This window comes from Girardinichthys multiradiatus, chromosome 8, assembly GCF_021462225.1.
Source record: "Girardinichthys multiradiatus isolate DD_20200921_A chromosome 8, DD_fGirMul_XY1, whole genome shotgun sequence".
Classification (NCBI taxonomy): domain Eukaryota; kingdom Metazoa; phylum Chordata; class Actinopteri; order Cyprinodontiformes; family Goodeidae; genus Girardinichthys; species Girardinichthys multiradiatus.
In genome coordinates, this window is record NC_061801.1 from 25,647,934 (window position 1) to 25,674,323 (window position 26,390).

Here is a 26,390-nt window from a genome sequence, read left to right on the forward strand (position 1 = left end):
AAGGAGAGTCCCAGGGGAACCAACCAGCAGCCACAGTGCAGAAGCCCCAGAGAGCTGCAGCGACAAGGAGCCCACAGGCTCAGTCTGCGCCGGAGCAGATCCGGCCATGGGCCCAGAGACCTGAGACCCCGAGGCACATCACCCTCCAAGCAGAGGCTCGATAGAGCCAGGGGACCCAGGCCCTGCCAAGCAGCCACTGGGAGTGAGCCAGCACACACCAAAGCACCCATCCATGTACACCGAGGACCAACGATAGACCAGCGGGCAGAGACACCAGCCACCGGCAGGGAGTTTGGCGGGGAGGAAATAAACCCTCACATTTGATGGGGGGCCTAAACTGATCCAGGAGAGGGAGTAGTAATTAGTGCATTCTACTCAATGTTATCTCAAATGCACATCTTGCAAAATAAAATGCCTTGTATCTGATTTCTAATTGATGGTTAATTGCTTTGTTGTGAAACCTCTTACTGTCTGCAACAAATTCTGCTTTGAAGATCTGTTTAAAAAAATATCCTTGCATCTACAGGTGGAGAACATCCTCTTGCACGACAAAGGTCATTATGTACTGTGTGACTTTGGCAGCGCCACCAACAACTTCCAGAACCCACAGACCGAAGGAGTGGCAACTGTGGAGGAAGAAATCAAAAAGTTTGTGCCTCTTAACATATGAAACCTTCCTATAGTAGTACTTCTTGTAGCTAATGTTGATTTAACTTGATAAATACTGTTTACAGCTTTAAAAATAATTCATACCCCATAAACATTTCATCATTCTGGAATTTTATGAAATTGATAAACGTAAATATAAAGCCGAGGAAAAAATGTTTTCACAATTTATTTTTTTTTACAAATAAAAATCTGAAAAATGTAGTGTGCGTTTGTATTCAGCGGCTTTTGGCAAACTCCGAACCTGACTTTCTTTTTGCCATTCGCTCATAAAGGTCAGATTTGTAGAGGTCACGACTAATTGTTGTCCTGCAGACAGATCCTTGCACCTGAGCTGTGGATCTCTGCAGCTGCTCTAGATTAATGCTCTCAAAGACTTTCACCTTAGGTGGACGCCCATCTCTTAAGAGGTTTGCTGCTGTCCCATACTCTATTTCAAATTTCAGTTCAGTTCAGAAAATACTGTATTAATCCCAAAGGAAAATTAAGTGCAGGTTTACAGGACCTCTTTCTACTATTGGATGATGGATTGAATTCTTCTCCCTGAGACGTTTCTGCACTCCTTTATCCCTGATCTATCTGCTGTGTTCCTTTATGTGGTGTGTGACGCAGTTTGCTCACTAATTTCTACGCCCTCCACAAAACAGCTGTAATTGTACTGAACTTACATTAAACTGAAGTAGACACTATTTACTAATGACTTGTGAAGGCAATTAGTTGCGCTGGATTTTATGTTGGGGTATCAGATCAAATGGTGCTGAATACAAAAGCAGACCTTTAAAAATTTATTTATTTATTTATTTTTTTCTATATAAAAATTAAAATCCATCCTTTGTTTCCCCTTTAAGTGCTACTGTGTGTTGGTCTATAACCTAAAATCCCAGCTAAAAAACATGAAGTTTGTGGTTATAATGAGACAAATTAAAGGGTATACTTTTCTTAAGGGGCAGTGTTTAAAATTAAATGTGCATCCAATTGTTCTGTAGACTCCAGCTCTGGGATCTTCGCAACATGGCTGTTTTTTTTGTTTCAGTTTGATTGCTTTTTTTTAATATTGATGTAAACTTTAATTTGTATTGCAGATAGAAAAAAACACATTTTAAAGTGTTTTATTTTGTCCCATAGTAAAATCTGTTATTCTAACTGGTTTTAATGTTTGTTTTAGATACACCACCTTATCATATCGAGCTCCAGAAATGGTGAACCTCTACAACAATAAGATTATAACCACAAAGGCTGACATCTGGGTGAGTATAGATGAAAGTCATTTGTGATAATAACAGCTTGATCACTGTGTGATTATGTTTGATTATGCTCCATCATAAATGAACCCATTAAATCTACTACATGGTAATGTTGAGTAAATCTAATCCTATTAAATAATTTTGTGATCTTCTCTCAACTTTTGGTGTTGGAAAAATGTTTCTTGTTTCTGGATTCATTCATTTCCTCTCTTCTGTCAATGGGTGTGCATGTGGTGTTTTTTTTTCTGCAGGCACTGGGCTGTTTGCTGTACAAGTTGTGCTTCTTCACTCTCCCCTTTGGTGAAAGCCAGGTGGCCATCTGTGATGGCAGTTTCACTATTCCAGATAATTCCCGTTACTCTTACGATCTTCACTGCCTCATTCGTTAGTACCTGTCAAATAATATTCATTGCTCTCAGCATAGTCCATATTTTTTTGTTTCGTCTTTTACAGTGACCTGTAGAAGTATTCACCCCCCTCAGGCATTTTTCATGTTTTGTTGCTTCAAAATAACTGGAATTACAATGGAGAGTTTGCACATTTTCATGTAAAGAGCATGCCTGCAACTTTTTGAAGATGTAATATTATTTATTTTTTATTGTAAAACAAACAACAAATATGACCCGATTTCCTTGGTGGCTGAAAATTAAAATTTTAGTCTCATCTGACCAGAGCACCATCCTTCATACATTTGCGAAGTCGCCCGCATGGCATTTGGCAAACTTAAACATGTCTTCTTATTTTTAACACTAATACCTCTTTTCTATTCGCGGTTCCAGCACTGTGCGGCTCCACTCCGCTCTGCCTCACTCTACTCGGCACACAACCTGTCGTGTTTCCATTGACACCCTCACCTCTGGCTGTCAGCGTCGTGTGCTGTGAAAAGTGAAATAAACGCTCACCATCGCACATCATGACGTGAGGCTGCAGAGTCCAGGCCCCCCTCCTCTTCCATAACTTGTGATACGATGGCCATAAATGGCGTCTACGATTTCAAACCACCGCCACGGCCATCGATTTGACCTGCTCCATGGTGGTCCTTAATATTTGTGTAGTCACTCCTGGGTTTTTTTGAGCATTTTTCCGGCACTGCGATGTGTTGTGAAATCTGTGGCTCGTCATTCTCTCTGCTACCTCAACGATCGCCTTTTCATGCTGCTGACATACAGCTGACCACGCTCATGGCCAATCAGTGAACAGCAGACTATTCACGTCACATTTCTGCCCTGCTCAGCCCCGATGAGACCTGCTGATGAGCAGGTGCTCAGAAAGCCAGTACCAGGCCAGAATAAACCGAAACAGTCTCAAAGCAGGCCAATTTGAGTGGAACCGGCCGAAATAGAGCCCATGGAAAATGGCATAAGTTATAACTTTTTTTTTGGCCACTCTTCCATAAAGCCCAGCTCTATAGAGCGTACAGCTTCATGTGGTCCTATGGACAGATACTCCAATCTTTGTGGAACTCTGCAACTCCTTCATGGTTACCTTTGGTCTCTGTGCCACCCCTGATTAATGCCCTCCTTGCCCGGTCTGTAAGGTTTGGTGGGCGGCCCTCTCTTGGCAGGTTTGTTGTGGTACCGTGTGCTTTCCATTTGGAGATTATTAGATATATTATTATATTTGATGGTACTCCAGGGGAACTTCAAAGATTTGGATATTTTTATAACCCCATCCTGACTTGTACGTCTTAACAACTTTGTCCCTGACTTGTTTGGTGAGCTCCTTGGTCTTCATGGTGGGATGTCTCTTGCTTAGTGGTGTTGCAGCCTGTTGGGGCCTTTCAGAAAAGCTGCATTTATGTTGACATAACAAATGGCACTTGGATTCCACACAGGTGGACTTCATTTCAATAATTATGTGACTTTTGAAGGTAATTGGTTGCACCAGAACTTTCTAGGGGCTTCATTGCTAAGGGGGTGGATAAATATGCACATGGTAATTTTTGTTTAGGCTATTTTGTGCTGATTCATCACATAAAATTAGATTAAAAACATTTAAATTACAGGTTGGAATGTAACAACATAGGTTGATAAGCAAAAGGGGTGAATACTTTTGAAGGCACTGTGGGTTTTGGAGATTTTAATGTTTTTTTCACATTTATATTTTTTAGGGTACATGCTGGAGCCAGACCCTGACAAAAGACCAGATATCTATCAGGTTTCCTACTTTGCTTTTAAACTAGCTCAGCGGACCTGTCCTGTTCAGAATGTAAAGGTCAGTCTCCCTGCAGGACAAACACACTTCATCAGTTATGGAAAGACATGTCAGTCTTGTCAGAAGTGAAGTTTAATTAAAAAGTTCTAAGCAGTCAACATCTTAACTACAGCAGATGGAGCTCTTTGCATTTTAATTTTGTCAGTTCTGGAGCCTGAAGCTAATGTTAGGTTTAGGATGGGCCAAGACCAAAGCTGACTTTTACTGTCTTAAAACATCTCTGGTCTCAAAATCATCATAGTTGTTTATGTGAACACTGTTTTATGAATCAGTAATCTGTTGTCATGTTTGCATTATGTGAGTATTAATATAGAAGCACATAATTTATGCAGCAACTAAAGGTAGGGTGCAGTACGCCACCAATGATCTTCCTGTGGGAGACGGCCACTGAGAACACAACATGTAAAGTGATTCTGATCTAACTAACTGCCAGATTTAAATATAATTGTAGCTGTTTAAGTGAACACTGCTTTGTTGATTTTTTACACTGGTGGAATGAGATTAAGCTAGGTTTATCTATACTGAGGTTTGTTGACCAGAATTAACCAGAAGGATGAATTTCTGACCTTCCCACTGAATGATCTCAATCATTTAAAAACTTATTTGAAGTTTACACTTTAACTAAAGAATATAGGTAAAATAAACAAATGAAATCAAGACTTAAAATTGTTTTATCAAACTAAGATCTATTCACTAAAGATGTTCTTTTCTCAGTATGATCTCAGTATATGTTTCATACAGGAAGTGTACAACAGATAACCGATGCTCTGCCACCTTATTTCTCATGTATTTAATCATCGAAAATAACCACAGAATGCAAACATGGTGATAATTTATAGCAGGGATATCCTAAATGCAGACCGCGGGCCATTAGTGGCCATTGGAATGACTTAGTGCGGCCTGCGACAGAAGATCTGGAACTGTACAAATTTGGCTGCCATCAAAGGCAGATGATGCAGATGGACACTTTTCACAGATTTTCGCAAACATATTAAAATATTCTTAAAAAGGAAAATGTTTTGTACAACAGAAAGTATTTGTCTCTCATTTACTTCAAACATCCAACAGTTTTTACTTAAAAGTAGGCCCGTTTATTAAACTTTGTTGAATATAGCAAGTATTTTGGAAAAAAGAGTGACCTATATCCTTTTTCATGTTGCTAAAATTAAACCATGAAAATGGGAAACAATCGACCCAAACAGATATAGTTAATTGTAAGCCTTGCTTTCTAAGAAGGCAAACATGTCAGGCTCTTTTTTAAGTTTTGGCTCTCCAGTGACCTACAGATACATTTTTCTGGAAACATCAATAATTTTCCACTTTATAAAAATTAAACCGTTTCGGTTTATTGTTGGGTTAAAATGTAAGATGAAAAAAGGTTAAAATAATAAGAAAGAAAAACACTTATTAATAAAGATTGTTTGCAGTTTATAATTTTAAAAAATATAAAAAATGTTCTTGTACTTTTAACTTGTCTATGTTGGCCTATATGACAAAAAGTCTGTCTTAAGGGCTCAATATAATACTTTTGCATAAAATGCCTTAATATTTTAGATTGGAGTTGTTTGTTCTTGGCTGTGCTCAGACTAGCCACTACATTTTATATACTATTTAAAGACATCAAGAGAGTTATCTGCTGCAGGTAAGATATTACCAAATCAGAACCTTTTTCCAGAATCTCGATTCAAAAATACAGAAATATCCATTTAACAAGTTGCATGATACTTAACTGCAGTGAAGTTTCTAATTTATCTTGTGCATGTAGTTCAAAGTTCTATGCACATTTCCTTGTCAAGATTTGCCTTTTCCTTCATAAACTAGAATTCTCCAGTTCCTTCCACACTTCCTGAGCCAATCAAAGCAAGTGAAGCTGCTGCAGCAAAGAAGAGCCAGACTAAACCCAGGCAAGCATGACCTCATTACTCTGTAATACCTTTAAAGCTGTAGTGACACCACATTTCGTATAACTAATTACTCACAGTCAGTAAGTATCCTGATACTCATAAAATAATTATGTTAACTATGTTTGCCACGATTAACAATAAGGGACTTATGCTTCCTTTTGCCATCAGACTCACAGATCCAATTCCCACCACTGAAACCTCCATCACCCCTCGTCAGAGGCCCAAAGCCGTGCACACCCAGCCTGCTGCTGGCATCCTACCCATCCAGCCTGCTGCCCTCACCCCTCGCAAGCGGGCTAATCTCTCTGGTGCTGCGGCTCAGCCTGTGGGTATGTATTTCACTCCACCATCACTCTGTCTGTCACAAGAAAAATCTTAAATATTTGATAAAAAATTACAGAAATGCATAAATCCTACAACATCTGTTTGGAAAAGTTGAGTTCTTGACAGGGCCAGATGAAGTACACATGGTGATGCATGGGAAAATTAAAGCAATCTAATTAAAGGGCCACTGTGATTATTACATTTTCACCGCTTCTTTTTATTCTGTACCACCGCTTCAGGTGATGTCAGGTTTTAGTTATGAGCTTTTAACTGGTGAAATTATTCTCCTTCAAACATTTTAATTGGATTGATGTTACTATGAATTCAAATAAAACAGTATTTGCAACTGCATATGAAACTTTGCATGTTTGTATGTAGAAGGGAAAATGATGTGCAGCGTTTCCATCCTACAGGAGTCAATTTAGACCTCTCCCAACCAGCTGCAGCTCTCCAGTCGCAGAGGGCACAGATTTCGCCTCAGCCGTTCATTCAAACACAAACCAACACATGTCAGACTGCAGTTTCACAGAAGCAGGTACAGACGCAGTCCTGAAAGTGATTCCTGAAAAACTTTAATTTTTTCTGTTTGTTTTCCTAGTGTGAAAAAAAGTGCTGTGGGAAATAATGGATCATCTTCATTATTTTATCAAAACAATTTTTAAAAAACTGTTATTTGAAAGTACTATAAAAACCAGCTTTTTCTTGAGTTGTAACGAATTGTGTTACATATATTTGTGCATCAGACTGCAGCGGCTGGAGCAGAGGCAGCAGCCTCCGCAGCATCACAAGTGGCCAAAGCTGACGTTGCACCACAAGCACAGCCAACATCCCAGCAACAGGCCACACCTTCTCCTTCTGTGGTGAGCTCTGCTCCCCCTCAGGCAGCGCAGACTCCATCTAGCCCAGCCGCACCTCAGCGACCCGCGCGACGCAAACAGCCAGGTCAGGCTCAGCAGCCAGAGGCTCAACCTTCTCCGAGCAAACCAGCACCAGGACAACCAGAAGCAGCTCAGCAGCAGGAGATACCAGCTCAAACTCAGCCTGCTTCCACTGAGAACAGCCAAAAATCACCTCAGATTGTAAGAGGCCAAGCAACCTCAGAACTTAATTCCTTATTTCTAAAGCTGCACACATTTCACACAATCATTATGATCATTACACATTCAGTAAAACATTTGCTAATCTTTGACGCTCTAGTTATTTATTTCTATTCGTCTGTTGGACAGACACCACCTGAGACTCCAAAGACATCTGAGGACCGTGGTCACCAATGTGTGCTGAGTGATGCAGCAGCGAACGTTGCTGCAGCTCCAGTCAGTGACTCCACACAGCTTCTGCAAGGAGCAAATGGAAGCGTTGGCCTCAGTCAGTAAGTGCCGTTTTAATTAAATAAATTCTTACGGTTTTATGATAATAAAGAGATAAAAATTACATTAAACTCTTTTTACGCTCATACTGGGCATGATTATTTGAAGGTATCCATGCTGAAGGTGATTCCTAAGCGGTCTGTACATGCTCTGGTAATTGGATTTTTTCATCCAAAACTGATAATGAAAGTAAAAAGTATTTTTATTTTTAAATATAAATAACATTCACCCAGCAGTAATTGTAATTTGGTTTGATGATCTTTTTATATTTAAATTAACAACATTTTAGAAAAACCAGCAAAGAGAAATTAAAATTGGCTTGTTTATTCATTTGTCTCACCCTCCATACCTCAACTTGCGCTTGCAAAGCAAACTCCATGTTTTGAAGTCACTTCCCCTAAATGGTAGGTGAGGGTGTTTTGGGCTTACATACAGTTAAAAAATTTGCCATTTTTTTGTACTTATTCATATCTAAAATCTATTGTTTTTTTGTTTTTTTTCTTAAAAAATACCCAGGACGCCCTTGAAAACAGGAGAAACAGCAGCCCACACAGTTATGATATATAGATTTGTATTCTCTCTTTGGCTGTGATTTTGTGTATTTCAAACTTGAAAAGAAAAGCAAACAAAATTCTTATTTCTGCTCAACTGTTTTTAACCACAAAAAGAAAAGTGGCTTGAATTCAACATGAAATGTTGCGTTTTCTGTTATTAAATAAGGAATCTTTCTGAAGAGAATATCCAGTGATCAAAACATGCTCAGATCTAATAGTTATTCAAGCACGAGTTGTACTTTTTTCCACAATCCTTTTTATGAGATGAGGTTTTTTTTTAAGATGATTACTTATTGAGTTTGCATGTGCAACCTTAGGCTTGCGCCATACTCCCAAATTACTTAAAATAATAAAGACTTTAGACTTGAGTTAGACTGCAAAGTGCCAGGTACATTATAGTTTTGGCCCATACCAGCTTCCTTACACGGGAACAAACCACCACCGTTGATTTCTGTTTTCCTCTAAATAACTCTTCAGAGTTATTTAGAAAATACGTAAAAAAAAAAAATGTGACTGTTAGAGAAGGGGGAGGTAGTTCCTCTACCACCGTGGTAAACTGGTAATGTATGACATACAGACGTTTAATAATCTGTTTGGCACAGAGAGGTTTTGGCGAGTTTCACAATTCCGCTCTGCAGTTCAACCCTCAAATGCATTTTATTTATCTATGTGGCACCATTTTAAGTAAAATGAACAGACTCTCCTACAGTAAAAGAGTTTTTATAAGAAGCATTACTGAAACAAAGACATATCTGACCAAACCCAAATTGCCTTATTTTTTGTGAGAAGCATAAAACACCAGCCCAGTTTACAAATATCTGCGATAAGTTCTTAAATTATTATTTGTATTTACAGTTAAAAAGGAGTGAAACTAACAAAGAAATCTAGAAATTTGAGTCTGCAGCAACCTGCGTTGGCTTTCCTTAAATTGTTATACAGATATAAAGCATTAGAAATTAGCCGAAACATATTTGCATTTAACTACTGCTGCACCATAAACTTGCTTTGCTTTTATAAACAACCGTTTTTTCTTATAGATCACTTGTATCTCAACCAAACACCGCCGACCATGTTCAGCCGAGCCTTTGCGATGCAGCTCAGGACGAAAACAAAGCTGCAGCCGCTGGTTCCACCAACACCCCCACACAGCCAGAATGGAACCCGTTTGATGACGACAACTTCTCCAACTTCAATGCTGAGGAATTCAAACCAGATGACAAAAAGGCTGCAGGTAAAATATTGTATTGTTGCATAAAGGTTAGAATCAGTTAATTAACTGTTTTTCTTACACTGATATGAGCAATAAATGGTATTTTTATAACAGCTTTGCTGTCAGATACTGAGGCAACATCCTCTGAAGAGCTGATTCCCGGACTGCAGGCCTCGTCTGTGGAAAACACTCCTCAAGAGACCGGTATTTACAAATTCAAGATTTTTCTACTGCCGTTTTTATTTATGGTGGATGTCTTAATTATAAGTCTGCATCTTTCAGATTGTTTAGACTACTGCTTTTGTTTTGCTTTAAAGTCACAGTTTGGAGACAAGAACTTAAACAGTCTGGCTTAAAGTGCTAAACAATAGAGGGTTCTGGGAAACTATCAACAGGACTTTGTACCAATCACCTTGCAAAAGTGTGCATTGTTTTCTAAAAACAATTCAGATTTGATTTACAGGTTAGACATCTCAGATAGGTTTATAAAAAGTTCTGCAGCAATGTCGCATAAGGCATGAAATGGGTTGTTGTGATGCATTATTTTCATTTTCATCCATTTCCAGGAGACATGCTTTGCTCTGTATGTTTGAGGAGTTAAGTGGAATATCCCCCCGGTCCAGTAAACTAATGTATTTAACCGGATATCTTTATCATAGGAAAATGGCATTTAAAATATGTTTCCATTGTTATAAATTAAGTGTTGTGAAGGTTATTTAAGCTGATTCTGATTCTGAGGTTTATTTACAGATAGAGAGAAACACCCTGCAGGGTTTCGCCTGTTAATTAAATAAGGAGCTAAGATTAACACATAAACGCATATTAAAAGATGTTAACTATCAGCTCTATTGTAAGTAAATATATATGCTGACTGCCTTAATTTTAAAGGGTGAGAAAATAACTGAAATAAAAATTTGTTAACTTAAACTTAGAATGATCCAGAGCAGACAACAAATTTCTTGTTCTAACATTTTTATTTAATTATTTATTTTTTAAATAATTATTTAGTATTTTAAACATTGTGACAGTGTGTTTTAGTAAGTATTGTTGTTCTGTATGCATTGTTACATACGTTCTGACAGGTCACTTGTAAATGAGAACTCGTGTCTCAATCAGACTAGCTGTATAAGTAAAGGTTTAATAATAATAATAAAAAAAGGTTGTTTCTTTAAGCATGAGAGTGCCATACTGATCACAGGAATGTAGTTCAGTGAATGATAGAGATCATGACGACAACTTGAGTGATTTAGACTCCTATCATTTTAAGTGGTTTTGCATTATGAGACACGACACCTCATTGGTCTCAGTTTTCAGCCTCATTTGTATGAATCATTAGTGTCGGGTTTCTTCTGCTATATGTTTTAAAGCCTGAATATTCAATTGCATATTATTCTGATTACATATCATTCCTGAACTATTTGTCTTTCTGTCCTAGCTGAAAGGCCGTCTGTTCTTCTGGAATCAGGAGCCTCTCTTTTGGCTGTCCCAGATCCTTTCCATATCCTCGAACTGTCAGATGCTCCTGGTAAATACCCCTTTGTGATGACAGTGACTTGATCGATAGCGTTTTTTCTGGTCCTAAAATTTGACGAACTAAAACCCTTTTTTGTTCTCACATGAACCCGAATTTTTGAAAGCTTACTGCAACATTTGAGACATTAGCACAATAAAAGTGATGCACATTTTCACAGGTTTCTGTACAGGCTGGAAATGTCTGGAGTTGGAATTCAAACATCTTCCAGATCTGCTACTGTTTGTTTGGAAGTTCCATCTTAGGCACATTCTACTACTTTTTCTGCTTTGTTCTGAATGAATTGGACATTGGACCATTAAGTTTTTATTTTGTTTTATTTCTGGTTTGCAGAGAAGCTGATTGAAGGACTCAAATCTCCTGACACGTCTTCACTCATGCTTCCTGATCTGCTGTCATTATCAGATCCTTTTGGAGGGTCTGTGGAGTCTGTAAAAGGTACGAGTCTTTTTATATGTTAACGTTGGGTTTTTTTTAGCTTAAAAAAGGCTGAAACAAAACATAAAAAAACATTTAGGGTTATTGAGTGCAGCTTAACTGCATTAAAATCCCAGATAAACAGCAGCCTCTGTCCGCATTTATCAAGAGAAAACGTTCTTATCAACTGTGTACAGTGATAGTAAAAGAATCAATAGTTTTATATTAACAGTGGGTCACACAAATGTGTGAAAGAACTGGTTTCAAATGAATCAACACAAATTTTAAACTGGCCTTTTTCTTTATCCAGGAATGTTGTTCTCCATTCAGCTGTAAGTGCAGCTTTAGAGTTTGTCTCTCTGCTGCCCCTGGTGGCTCGATAGACCTACATTGTTATTAATACTTGATTTAACAGAACGTTTAGGCAAGGGCAGACAGCTTATATTAAAAACAGGATTTTTAACAGCTTTCAGAAAAACATATTCGAAGATTATGTAGCATATTACACTGAGCATTTAGATGTTTTGTTAACTGGGTCTCATTTTAATGTAAAACATCCCTTCTGTCCCAGACCCTCTCACTGCAAACGACTCTCTCCTCGGCTGCTTTCTCATCTCCGGTCCACCTGCAGCACCGAGCAGCGCCACCTCCTCCGTCTCCTCTGCTCTTGAAGATTTCAGCCTGCATTCTGGAGACTCAGTACAGCCTAAAGGGGGTAAGATGGAGGGGCCTCAACAAAGTGTAAACATACACTGTTTTAGGTATGTTTAACGAATGTACTCTGAGACGATTTAAGAAAGTTTTTTTTTTCCTCCAAAGAAAGCAACTTTTTTAAGGGATGGGTAAAATGTGTCTTTGTTGTTCAGCTGTGGCAGGCCCTGACTTTCATTGTCAGCAGCTGGAAGACGCAGCTCTGGATCTGATTTCTGAAAGAGTAAACTATGAACAAAGCAAACAGTAAGCTGGTATTTAATAATTTACAAGCTGTAGGTTCTCAGAGGTAGAAATGCATTAACATCAGAGGATTAAAATGCTGCTTGATGTGATGCAGCTGCTCTAGTCGAGTATTTTGATTCACAGGTGGGTTGAAGATCTTAGATACAGCAGCCTCCCCCTTTGTTACAATGTTAAGAAATATCATTATTTTTTATTCTTTTACCCTAATAATTGTTTTAAAGTAATTGACTGAAGCAAGTTTCTAATTTATGCTTTATTTAAAGTTGATCGTAGTCTCAAGAAATTTCCAATTAGTGATCAATAACTTTCTATGTATCTTGAGTGTAAGATGTGACACAAAGACTCGTTTCTTTTGACCATTGGTCGCTAAGCTGGACAAGGACCCATATCATGGGACCATGTCCACTGTAAAGGATCACTTTGTCCTTTCACATCTTCCAAGTTTGTTGAGATCACAGACGGAGTTTGTTTTCAGAGCCTGCAGATAAGTTGTTCCTTTTTCCTCCAGCAGGAGGACACCTCAGTAATCTTTAGACGTATCAAATTGTGCCTGAAAATCCATTTGTCCACGAATCATGACAGGAATTGGCATCTCAATTCATTACCTTCCCTTTTAAACCTGAAGTGAGTTGGATTGCTTAGGGCACCCTGGCTGAGGTCATGCATTTGAGTGCAGTATCGACACCTGCCTTCTTTAGAAATGTGTTGATCGAACTGCTCTGATTCCACTCCTGGGATTATAGCTCAAATAGACAACCTTAGCAAGCAGCAACACTCCTGAACCATTTCAAAATGTTTACGTGTTCTGTTTCAGCCCCCAGAACAAACCCTTTTTATCTCAGGACTACAAATATACTAAATATTCTATGTTTTTTAATCCAATTTATCATCTCACCTCTTTAAAGGTTTTGACAGTAAAAAGCATGTAGGTTGATTCATTCTGAACTTTTTGGATCCACTGTTTCCTAGTCAGGGTATTTCTCTTCATATTAGATTACTGACTTCCTTGTAATGGTCTTTAAATCACTTTAATCAAGTTTAAAGTCTTTTAAATAGCTGAGAGTTCCTGAGCTGTCAGCAATCATCTGTAAGACTTTACTGTGTAAAGTTAAAAACTGCACAGCTGGGGTTTAGCTGTTGGTTCTTGGCTGGTGAACAAAAGTATTTTCTGAATCACAGCCTGGCTGTGTGCACCAGCTGAGTCCAGTTACAAATCACCGTTTCCCTCTCATAATATGTCATCAGACAGGATTCTTACCTTCAGAGCAGCTTGAAAATGCTGGTTTCAGGGCGCAGCACATAGCGTAGCGGTAGAGCATGCGACCTATTTACAGAGGCCTCAGTCCTCGACGCAGACGTCCCAGGATCGTGTCCCGACCTTGGAGACCTATGCTGCATGTCTTCCCACTTCCTGTCTGCATACTTTGACGGCCATCTGTGCTGCAATAAAAAAGATGCCGATTTCAGAGCATCATTTACTGATGGAAGTAAAATCATTTTGGTTATTGCTGTTCATGTTTTTATTTGAAGGAAGCACCATTATCTTGCTGGAGTTATGCAAAATCTTCACAGTGGCCGTTTATATCATATTTTTCTTCAAACTTTCCCTCGTTGATCTGAACTTTATTTTTTCATCTGCAGACTCGTCTCTCCTGATCTCAGACTTTGAGGCCCAGCCAACCAGTGCAGAGGCTGCCACAGAGGATGACTTTGATCCTATTCCCGTCACAGGCCGAAAAAATTCCCAAGGTATGTCTTTAAAACTTTATTTAGAAAGGTTTAGGTGGATCAAGTCACGTTTTATGCTGGTCGAAACAGAAAAGTTAAAATCTAATCGGTCAAATAAGAACGTAGGGATGTAATTTTTGGAAAAGCTGTAGTTGTAATGGGGTAAATTCTTTCTTCTTCTTTCTCCTCCTCCTCTCTGACTGCTTTCCTTGCCTGTTGTGACTCCCACTCCTATGCTTCTTCCCCCACCTCTGTTTGCCCGTACTCATCTCGTTCCCCTCCCCCTTTCTCTCCGGCCAGTTTCAGGAGGCCACTCGCGCAGTAACAGTGGTGGCTCTGAATCCAGTCTGCCCAGCTTGGCCCGCTCCCTGATGCTGGTGGACCAGCTCATCGACTTGTAGATGGCCCCCCCTTCCTCCTTCGTAGAAGCTGTAACTCTGGATAATAGTCCAGCATAGCATAACAACAATCAGCAGTGTTGACATAGATAGCTCCTTGTACCCCCTGACTTCCCCCCTTCATTATAGAAATGCCCCTCACCTGTCGGCGCTTCTTCATTCCTGCTTTCTTTCATCGATAGCAACATCCGCCATCTCTTCACCTCTCATCTCTCATCTTCACACTAACATTTCAGCTTTGTTCCAGTCTCCATGCATTATGTATGGTCCATTGAGAACAAGCAGCCAATTCACTGTCCATTTTCAAGGCTAGTCATGGTAGTTTTTTTGTTGTCAATCAGGATAAAAGCTACCAGTTTGTTTGAAGAATACTGCATTATGTCTAATAGCAAACAAAAAAAAGATCATTGTCGTAATGTAAAATAAGCATAGTTCTAAGTGGTTGTAGTTCTCGTGCACAAGTGAATTTGTCGTGATTTGCCTTCTTAGATTTTTCTCCCTGAGTTTGTTTGCACAGAAAAAAAAACCATGGAAAATCTCAATGATTGTTCATTCAGACGAGGTTTATTTGAGGTAACAAAGCCAAACATCTCTGAATCTGAAGTCACGTAGCCTGGTTTGCACAGATGCATAAATGTCAGACGGAGCTGTTGGATGGAAGATCTGTACAACTTTAAAGCTGCTGTAGTTTAGGGTGAAAATCTGGAAGCAGAAGAGTCATAACACATAATGTTAAGGACCCATAGAGTCACCCTAGAAGCAACAAGGACAACAATGCAAAGATAAAGTACAGCACACTCCATAATTATTGGCACCCCTAGTAAAGATTCCCTCCTTGCTATGTGAAGTGGCAAAATAAACTTAAGTACCTGTTATGTTTGCCGCAGTTCCAGTTGTGTTAAACTCTCAATAGTTGCTCTGACTGTAGTTAGCATGGACTGGTATCAAGGTATACCAAGGTTTTATGAACTAATCGAGAAAATCCTTTATTTTATTGAGAAAGCAGCTGAATGCTGGGAGTTTATTTGGACTGCAGCCTCTAGGTTATCACACCGGCACATGTTTAGACCATAGATCTGTGCAGAGCTGCTTGCAGATATTTCCTGAGTTTTGAAGGTCAACATACATGTGTCTTAGAAGAATCGCATGTTTTCTTGTCTTTCCCATTTTTAAAAGTGAGTAATAACATTGTGCCTTTTCGCCACTGCATCATTTATGTATGCACACACCAGCGAGGAACAAAAGCATGCATTACTAATCAGACACTCCACAGTTTGTGATGAGTAACTTTTGCTCACTAAGTAACTCAAGCTAAAAGTTGGATTCTTCTGTGTTGGGGTTATGCCACCACAATAACACATGAATTGATTTTAATACTTTTAAGACATCTGTACCAGACGTGCCAATAATTGTGCAAGGTGCTGTACATCCAGCCATGCAGTATGAATAATATTCGCTCCAACCTATTCTACTTTGCTTTTTTTATTTTTAGATTAAGATTTATTTTCCTGAAGAAAGGTTGTACTGGAACTAAATCAGAAATCAGGGTATCGATAGCAGCGTACCATATCTATTGAAATGCATGCAATCTTGATGATAATGTGATAAACTAACAATATTAGGACCTAGCAGAGAAAAAGTAGCAAATAAATATGTACAACACACTCAATTTATTTTTTGGCACTGACAGAAATCTCATTAGGCGAATATTTTTCCACACTCTCACTATTTTGTTTTCACACATTTAGTCCACATTGTGCAATCCCTCCGACATTCCTCACATTTGTTTACTCCTTATTTATGTAAATAGATATCTGCAGGCTCTTATCCAGACCGTATATATCAAGTCATTGTCATAAAGCTTTACACGTGGAAGACATATTGCTTTATGTGTGAATCTGATGTACATGTCATATATATACAGATATATTTATATATATATGACATTGTTTTGCTGTTAATACATGTTAATATGAATAGAGTGTTAGAGAATGAATGTAAGAAATAAATATTAGTCTCTATTAAAAATCTATATATGATTCTTAACATCAAAATTGTTTGATAATGTTAAAGAATATCTGAAAATGTCATTCCTCTGTGCAGACGTGATCTTTTTATTTTTCTTCTTGGTTATAAATACTCTGAAACTGTCAGTATGCTAAAATGTATAGATGATAACCCTGGTCTCTGTCCAGCCTGGAAGATTAGGCTTGAACCCATGTCTTATTCCTCTCTTGTGAAAAGAAACGAGAGTCTGTGTTTGGTCGGTTTTCATGGACAGGTGGGCGACTATATTTTTATTCAAAGCAGTCACTCTAAAGAGGGGGAGTTGAATCGCGTGAATTTTTGGTCCCACTTTCATTTGATTTTGTGCTTTTTAAGGCTTTTATTTGGGCTTGCTTTAGTGACCACAGGATTCATATCAAAAAGCATGGCTGTGTTGTTGAATGTTACAGTCCCATGCATTGGTATACAGTGTTCTGATAAGTGTGCGTGCGTGGACTCTGAAATGTTGGATGTTTTTTCCAGTAGTCTTCTTGTGTTTGCTGCAGAAATGATCAGTTTGTCCTTAAATCTCCTCTGAAAGCACAGACTCCTTCTCTCCTAAATTCTCTCAGAAAGTCGGAGCTGCATCTCATGCTGCACGCCGACTTACTGCTCCCCTGTCCCCCGTCCTCTGGAAGTATGTGTTTATTTGTACAGTTTACAGAATAGTCTTGTATTTAATGGTTTAGGGGCTCTGTGGAGGTATAGCCCTGCTGCTGGAGCTGAAGCGTGATTAGCACAGCATTATAAACATTACTGAAGGTCAGAACTGTATAGATGTTTGTGAAGGATAAAATAAAGGTTTCACGCTTCTAATACATGATTACAATGGAAATGGCTGCTTTCACTTGTTGTTTTTAATTATTATTTACAAGAAGGAACTAAAAAAAGCACAAGTTTTACTTTTGGGGTTGCCAAGGAGAGAAGAAGGAGATCTGGAAATATCTTTGTTTTATGTTGAAAAAATGTCGTAGTTGGTCTCCTTTCAACTACCTACGTGCAATATTGTTTTAAATATAGCTAGCATTTAAGTAGAAAGGATATTCATCTTTTAAGTGCAGAGTTCACAATTTGTGCCAAAAGGAAAGGTTTTAAATGACCTACTCAGATGTTAATAACATTTCCCCATATATTGCTGTAAGTTTGAGTAGAAAATGCTCACTGAACATCTTTTTGACACAAACGAAAAAAACAAACACAGGAAGCCATCTTGAAAGCCTGGTTGTTATATTTACCGGAGCTGCTGCATGCACGGTTTTAAGGCCTAATGTACCCCATGATCCTGTTTCTGCTCCTTCCGCCAAACATCAGTCATCTGCAGTTACTGTCTGAACCTATGCAAGTCCCCAAGCTTTTTCCCTCTAAGTGTTACTGTGCTGTTGTAATTACTAAAGCCAAGCGTGACAAGTACCTGGTGTGAAACAGAAGCCCCAGATTTGTGGTTTTCTTTCTGTCATTTTCCCCAAAATGAAAGCTGTCACTTATCTGATACTGTCAAGTGTTTTTGAGATGCCTCTTTGTCATTATGGCCCAAACTGCTTCAGAGCTGTGATACTGTGTGCTCCTATTTTTGTGAGATAATTTAAGAGTTATAAAGGGATGGCTAATAAAGTACAAATGTGAATGTTAACTTTTTGGCTATTTATTCTTACATTTGTCAAACACAGTCAGTATTTTGAGTGATAAACTCAGGACCAAAGACTGTTTTGGATTATGGAGCTTGACAGAAGTATTCACACCTCTTGAACTGTTCCACAAACTTTTATGTATTTTGTTTGATTGGGATTTTGTGTGACAGAGCAACAAAAAGTAGTACATTCAGTATACATGGTGTAGTTTTCATTGACCTGGAGTCCATAGATTAATTTAACATCGTGTTTATTGACACATGCACCAGATCCTGTTACGTGAGTTCTCTCATGACCTGTATTACGGAAATACATGTTGGAATAAATAGTATATCACTGCTATTACAGCTGAATGTCTTTTGGGGTATGTCTTTACCAGCTTTGCACATTTAGAGACATTTTTCAGACATTGCAGAATAGCTCAAGATCAGTCAGATTGTGAGCTGCCATTTTCAAGGCTTGCTGCTGATTGCCAATTGGATTTTAGTCTGGACTTCGACTGGCCCATTGTAACACTTGAATATGTTTTGATCCATTCCACTGTAGGTGTGGTTCTACAGTATGTTTTGGGTTGTTTTGCGTTAACAAATTTAAAGCTTGTGATAATGTTTTATAACACAACCCTGCCTTAAATAAATAACATCTGTGTTTATCCTGAGAGTGAAATACACACTGATGGACTAACCCTATTTACTTATTAGGTGACTTTTTGGTCTCACTGGATTTTATTTAGATTTTATCAGAGAAAAGAAGGCATGCCACACTTTTCAGATTTCTTTATTTGTAAAACATTTAAAACCACATTTCCTTTTCAATCTACTTCAGAAACATATGCACTGCTTTGTGTTGGTCTGTACAAATAAAATATATCGAAGTTTGTAGTTGTATCTTAACAAAATGAAAGGGTTAAAGGGGTATGAATACTTTCCCAACCCGACACATCTTCTCTTCAAATGTTTAAAGTTATTCTACCTTAGTTCCTTATGGAAAAAAGAGATGTTTCGTCTACTAAACTGTGTAAAGCTACACTTGTCTTTGTAAAATACATTGCTTTTGGCACTCCTAAAATATTTAGCTGCTTCTCATCAAAAAATCTACGTTAAGTCATTTTCATGAGTAAATTGTCAGAAGTTGCATCTAAGTATCTGGATCTCCAATCTAATTATGTTGAATGTAAACATAAGCAGAATGCAAGGATATGAAGATTTAAATGAAGTGTAAGTGGAAAAGGCACAAAGATGCAAATTATGTTTAGAAACAGAAAAATGGATGGAAATGTGAAGAGAAATGTTTCTATTTATAGTTGAAGGAACCCAAATGTTGAAGTAATAAAATAAAAGTGGCTTTAAGTGCCTATGTAGTAATATAACAAAAAACTATTCTGCTGTAAAAACTACTGCATAAGTTTAAGAACATTAATACAAAAGGCGCTGAACAGTTTATGGAGTTAACACTGTAAAATGCTGGTAAAACATTTACATTATAAATGTAGAAGATTCAGAAAACTGAAGAGGTTTATCCTCCTATTTTCTGGAGAACGGAAATCAAATAGATTTTATTGAGAAATCATCATCGTGTCCCCTGGATAAAATGGTGCGAGCCTCTTTGATAGAAAGTCGTTTGGATTTCTGGGCTTCTTTCTGCAGTGTGGATCTCTGGTAAAAGGATCTGTCTGCCAAACTGGCCTGTTTATGGAGCAAACATGTCACCTGTACAAACTTGCAGCATTAAGAAATAATTAAGTGGATTCTGATCTGGTATTTAGCTCAATTTCTTTCATGAAAGGAAAATTGCAAGATGTTCTGTTTTTTAGAATGTCCACTAGACACTGGGCCAGAGGCGAGGCACGTCCTGGACAGGTCGCCAGTCCATTACTGGGGGTTCTAAAACTGTTTAAGCCCATGTGTTGAAGTTATGTTTTCCTTTACATTTCTGTGAAAATGGTCTTTGTTCTCTAATAATTTCAAAGTTTGCTAATTATTTTTTTCACCTTTTTTAAACTTTAAAAGAATTGTTGTTGGACAAAGTTGAAGTGTTATGTGGGGAAAAAGTTGAAATATGTCATACATTTTCTAATAATCTGCTTGGATTGTCCTGTAAATCTACACAGGTAAGACCCTAAACATGCACTTTTTGTTTCACAGTTAATTTGTTGTGTAAAGCAGCTCAGGATTAAGTTTAATATTAATAACTTAATGGTAAAGTGCTATATTTATTTGCAGCTGTTGTGATTTTCTTACAAGATATTCCTCTTGTTTTTAGTTTAGGGGTTTTGTCTAATTGATCTTTTAAAACAACTTCTGTTTCATAAAATTTGAGCAACACTTTCAGACGACAAATGTCTTGTTTGATATACAACAGTCAGTAAATCCCACTTTTCTCCCTTTCATTGCACACACAGACCTGCAGAGGGAGCTCATCAGTAGCAAACTTCTCAATGCTCAAACTGCAGCTCCTGGGCAGAAGATCCATCAGAGCACAGCTGCATGTGTCCCTCTCAAACACATGTTGGTGTCAGATGAATGTGGCGCTCAGCCCCGCCCCGCACCAGCTCCCTGCTCCAACCATCATTTCATACCTGTTAACCAAGAATCCCGGAGCCCTCCTACAAGCAGACAGATGATCTCTGATGTCTTCCAGCTGGCCCCGTTTAAAACGCAAGAAAAAGATAGCGGGACAGCCTTCAGCAGCTCCCCCTTTTCTGCATCCCATAATTCTGCTGAGGCATCAGATGTTTTCCTGCAGGCACCGTTTGGCAAGCGGCAGGAAACCAACAAAGCTGTTCCTACTAACACTCACATATTCAGGCCTGGGACACAGCAAGTCAAAAACAACAACAAGTATCACCCCGGCACCCTTTTGCACATTGAGGTCCCTCGGCTCCAGCAGCCCGTGGCGGTGCACCGGGTCGTCTCCAGGATTGGTCAGCAGGCTGCCGTGGGCTCAGTGGCAGTGGGGCCACTGCATTCCTGGACTATAGTGGGAAAAGCTGTGGACGACCCATTCTCTGCTGCACCTTTTCAGTCCAGATGCTCTCAAGGGAAACCTTAGTTTTATTGTTTTTAAAAACAATACCAATTAAAGATAAGAAGCCAAAATATAGTTCAGCTGCAGTATTACTAAAATCCCACATTTAGTTTTAACATTGTTACAAGGTTAAGGCTCTACCTCAGTCATGCCTTCAGCTTTCAGTCACCATATCAGGTCTTCATGAACAGTTGGAACTTTGATTTACCTCACTGGATTATTCAGTCATTCAACAATCATATGAAATAATGAAGGATGCCCAGTTCTAGTGAGAAGTTGACTGACATTCATAAATTATTTGAACCTCAACAATTTGGTGCAACAGTTTGAATTTATTATGTTTTCTCTAATCCACACAAGGTAAAAATGATACATATAGGCTCTGATATAAACATTTTTACCCATTTCTGGCATAATTCTGACAGGATTTTGACCACTTTTCAGAACTGGTTGAGCTGGTCGATTTTCTGCCACACACCCAGCTTTTTAGCAGAATCCCTGTTTTTCACTAGGGTTGAAGTCAGGAATTAGGGCATCTTCCCAGAAGCTTAATGTCAGCCTGCGCTATCCATTCCAAAACCAGTCTTTATGTGTGTTTGACCTCATTGTCCTCTTGGAAGAACCAATTTAGTTTTCATTCTTATATAGAAGCAAAGTTCATAGGATGTTAAAGAACAAGCCAGGAACATCTGAGGTACAGAATGAAAGCTGCTGGAACACCAGTCAAGGAGAAGCTTTCAATCCTTAGTGGGAGCATCATGCTTTGGGCCATTTTTCCCTGCTAAAGCTCTTACTATATTCTACAACTTCACCTCAGACCAACAGTTAAGTTGCTGAAACTTGGGACCAGGTTGGATGTTCTAACAGGACAGTTATCCCAAACATACTTCAAATCTGATTTTGGAATGAATAAAACAAACCTAAATGTTTTGGATTGGCTTCAACATCGAACCTAATTAAACGTCTCTTCTATGTTCAAAAGAAACCAACCAGTTTAGATGAATTCAACGGATTCATCCAGACAAAATTATTCCAGAAATTTGTTGAAGTCCACAAAAACAGGTGACTTACTAATGGACATATATCCAGATTATAATGGGTTTAAAGAATATATCTGAGGCTGTGTGGATTAGATAAAACTACAGTAAAAGGTAAGCTTGTCCAGCCAGGTCTTGTTTTTGTGGATCAGTGTGGTTGTATCATGTGAGTCAAGCCCCAAAACAGACTGGGTTTAATCCATTTTTAAAAGCCCCAAATGAAGATAACATCCATGCTCATGAGTGGATGTTGATTAATGAACAGAACTGTTTAGTGTGTGTTTTTTAAAGATGTGTTCTATCACTTTTAGCCAATGAAGACGTTTTGGTCAGATTTAGAAGAAAAAACATTCAGTTTTTAATGCTTGGTGCCAGAAAACGTCAGTTTCTTGGCAGAGTGTAGTCTTCGCTTGTCAATTCATGCTTTAAGCCTATTAAATCTTGCCTGTTGTTTACATATAAACTACAGATTGTGCCTTGATTATCGGCATTATGAGATTTCCTAAATGTTTGCAGTTCTCCCGTCAACATTCAGCATCAGAGCTGTGAGAGTTACCATGTTACTGCAAGCCAAAGACATATTTCTGTTTCTAAAAGCACTTTTTAAATCCACGTTTTTCTAAAATCCCTGCAGCTCACTGGAGAGCTGGATGTAGTCAGTATTGTATTACTTTAAAGATCTCAAGCTCAGTTTACATGCTTCACAAAAAAACTGACATAAAACAAACAGTTTAGTGCATGTTATTTAAATAAGTCTACTCTGTATAATAAGTTTTGTGATAATTTCAGTTTTTAGTTGGTCAGCATCATTATGCAGCTGATTATGTTTCTTTTATTGTGATAAAACAGCACATTTCAGGTGTCTGAGTCTGTTTTTATTTTTGACACAATAAAGTGCTCCTTGTTTTTGCTCAGGTTTAGCATTCCTGAATCCAAACACTGTATTACCTGCTTAATTCATACTGGATATAAAGAGACTTTAAAGGGGATTTGAATGTTTTATCAGCTTGATATAATCCTAGATTTTCTCTGCTCTTGATTGGCTATTTTATTCTTCTTCAGAAACTTTGTCTTTTTAAGTTGTAAGACGATTAAAAGTGGAGATGCATATATTTCTCTAAACATATCCAGAGGTTATCAGTGTAAATCAGCCTTATGTTTGCAACAATCCTGACTTGTTCTTGTTTATCTTTGCCTTTTTTTGTTTCTCATTAGCTATCCCTGGAAACCGCTTTGTCAAATTTAAGTCCAGTTTAGGATCAAGCACCAATTACATAAAGCACTCAGCTTTTTAAAAGCACACATGTTTTGTTTCAAGCGGCCTCCGATCATATTTGTGCTAAAAGTTACATTTAAGCATCAGTCTTGGTAGATATGTAACTTTCTGTCTTGAGGGGATAAGCATAACAGTTGTGGCCAAATACTTTTGTATTGAAGTAAAAAGGTATTTTTTCATGTTTTTTCTGTTGTACTGGAAAAATAAAAGGTTTTTCAGTTTTAAAATCTTTTGTTTGCAGTTAAAGGAAATTAATGTGAATGGATTTGGTATTACAGTGTTCCTCTTATCTGTATAATTTATGCAATGTGCTCTAACATGCTAATATAAACATTTGAACCAAACTCTGTCTGATTATTTATTAGTTTATTAGTATTTGTATGGCTTCTTCTTATCAACTGTCCACAGGTTCTCAGCAGATTTAAGATCTTAGAACCCTCCTCCCCACAGGCGCCTAATGTCAACGTTCTGATCCCTGAGCAACTTCACCATATTTGCCTTTCTACAAGATGCTCCCGTATGCAGGCAAATACACAGATCACCATCCTACTGGAATGCTGCCGGGATTGTTGCAAGACGTTTCTCTTGGAGGGTGTTTTATGACCAATATATTGAGCTGATTTTGGGTTGAATTGTTAGTAAATGGACTCCTTCAGATGAGAAGCTCATGGTAGTTTTCTTCTCTGGACCAATTATTTTCTGTGGCACAAACAATCGGAAAGAGGATTCTTCAGAGGAAATTTCTTTGAACCAGTCTTCTGTTGTCCATCCTTGTACTTTCTATAGAATTTGTCTTTTTTCTTTACTATTTTTTTCTAGTTTCTACATTAATATTTTCTCATTTCTACAATTTTTCTGCTCCCATCCCCTGCTGCCTGTGTTGAGCAAGCTCTGCTCTGGTGGCAGCACATTTCTCACCTTAACTCCACAGGAGCTGTTGCTGGAAATCCTGAATCCCCCTTCACAGCAACTGAGGTCCAAATAACCAGTGTTTTACCGGCAGCACTCTTAGTGTCAGTTTCCTTTTTTGAGAGTCCAGTTGGATCCAAAGCGACAATGGCTGCGTATTTCTCTGCAGAGGTATCCACTGCTAGCAGAGAAAGGTAGTGCTTTCATGAACATCTGCACCTCTTTTATTGCAATCAGGCTACTGATTAAATTGATAGTGATTTCAAACAACTATTTTATTTTGTTAAAAAGTAAACTTGCTGAGATATGCAGCTCCTTGCAATGAGCTAAATGCATCCGTTTATTGTCTACATTAATCAAAGCTGTGAAGTTTGAAGAACCGTTTTGTGTTTCAACCAAAACGTCTGGCTTCCACAAAGAACATTTCAGTTTTATGTATATTTTATAATCTGTATCAGAGTTTGAAATGAGTTTGTGGCTGCACCATAACCTGTCTTGTTTTTATCTAATCTAGTTCTGAAAGGCTGAATGTTGGCAATAAGCATTTTCTTTCTTTTTATCAGTTTTGGATCGTTTTATTTTGATTATTAAAGAAAAGAGGTATAATGAAAAGTAGCAACTGATCCAAATTTTTGGTACCCTCAATAAATCATTATTAGGTTTACTCTAAGCCCCCTTCAATGAAGCAGCATTAAACCTGCGAAGCCCGGATGATGTCCACGAGTACCATTGCTATGGTAACAACGAGTCACTTGTTTTCTCTGTAGTCGACAAAGCATTCAGAAAGATCCATCCCTTGGAGCAGAGTACATGGAAAGTGTAGAACTTGGATCAGATAAAGACTGGATTTCATCATAATATGTCATTTAGTTGTTTTTTATTCACATAAATTCAACTTTCCTCTTCTTCCTATATAATGTTGCTCATTGACCCCCAGAGCTATGGAGCTGATTATCTGTGAACTTACTTAGTTTTTGCACCCATCCAACATTACTAATTCCTACAGTTTGTGCTTCCAAGGTAGACAGTGCTGCTGGCCAAGTTGGGAAGTTAAGGCCTCTGCAAAACATTTTTTCAGCATTCTCCAGGGAGAAACGTTCATGGGATGTTTTTTTCTCTAACGTTACACAATACACTGAGGTGAAACTGTCATTGCATGTTTTTTTAAAGAGAGGTCACAAAGGATCTAATCTGGCTGTAAATTACTGCATTTATGAAGACAGAAAAGAATAGGACTGATAGTATTTGACACATTACCTCACGGAGAAGGAGCTAAATTCAATCACAATAGGTGTTGCCAATCTTATTTGCTGATCTGTTAACACTTTTTTCAGAATATTGTAGCTTCTATTTCAGCATCTGTCTGCCTTTGTTCCTGGAAGTTTTCTTCACTTCCTCAGCTCATCACCACCTGCAGATCGGCAAATGTTTGAAGGCATTTCCAAATATGAAAAACAGAAGAACACATGGACATTTTATTTTAGGAACTCTGACTGGAATAAGAGTCAGCTGACTGTCTGCTTTGTGGCTTGTTACATAATACTTAAACTCTAGTAAAACAGTTTTTTCATGTCTTTTTGTTTCCCCGAGAAGGAAAAGGACAAAATCTTTTAGGTGTTGAACAAGATCAAGGAATAATGGAAACATACAATTTATAAGGGAAGACATTTGATAACAGAAATGTTTGAAGCCCAGATTTCCCACCTCCAGAAAAACAAGGAAAGCAAAGAAGCTGTGAAAAGTACGTAGAAGCCTATAGAAGAAATAAAAGAAAAGGGCTGAAATCTGTGAGCATGTAGAAAGCAATCCTGCCTCTTCATTGAATAAAAATATCCTCTGTTTTAGACCTAATTCCTGGCCTCTAAAAAAGTTTCCTATTTATAAGGTATCATACAAGAAGGGTATGTATAAAGGCAAAAAGACTTGTGCAACCATATTGTTGCAAAGCATTCT

The 26,390-nt window shown here is 38.2% G+C and overlaps 1 protein-coding gene across 2 annotated transcripts in view; it reads left to right on the plus strand.

Moving 5' to 3' along the window:
- Positions 1-23,872, plus strand: part of aak1b (AP2 associated kinase 1b) — a 36,132-nt gene extending 12,260 nt beyond the window's left edge. Inside the window, exons 5-20 of one of the 2 annotated variants that reach the window (XM_047373473.1) lie at positions 527-648; positions 1,832-1,913; positions 2,162-2,294; positions 4,021-4,124; positions 5,946-6,028; positions 6,197-6,357; positions 6,766-6,887; positions 7,096-7,431; positions 7,579-7,721; positions 9,311-9,504; positions 9,598-9,687; positions 10,919-11,008; positions 11,348-11,452; positions 12,003-12,146; positions 14,030-14,137; positions 20,590-23,872. In XM_047373473.1, the coding sequence (XP_047229429.1) occupies positions 527-648; positions 1,832-1,913; positions 2,162-2,294; positions 4,021-4,124; positions 5,946-6,028; positions 6,197-6,357; positions 6,766-6,887; positions 7,096-7,431; positions 7,579-7,721; positions 9,311-9,504; positions 9,598-9,687; positions 10,919-11,008; positions 11,348-11,452; positions 12,003-12,146; positions 14,030-14,137; positions 20,590-21,239 (2,667 nt within the window). In that variant the 3' untranslated portion in view covers positions 21,240-23,872. Of the gene's footprint in view, positions 1-526; positions 649-1,831; positions 1,914-2,161; positions 2,295-4,020; positions 4,125-5,945; positions 6,029-6,196; positions 6,358-6,765; positions 6,888-7,095; positions 7,432-7,578; positions 7,722-9,310; positions 9,505-9,597; positions 9,688-10,918; positions 11,009-11,347; positions 11,453-12,002; positions 12,147-14,029; positions 14,138-14,416; positions 18,536-20,589 lie in introns of those variants that run through there. The other variant, XM_047373474.1, reaches the window with a different exon arrangement.
- Positions 23,873-26,390: the final 2,518 nt, after the last annotated feature.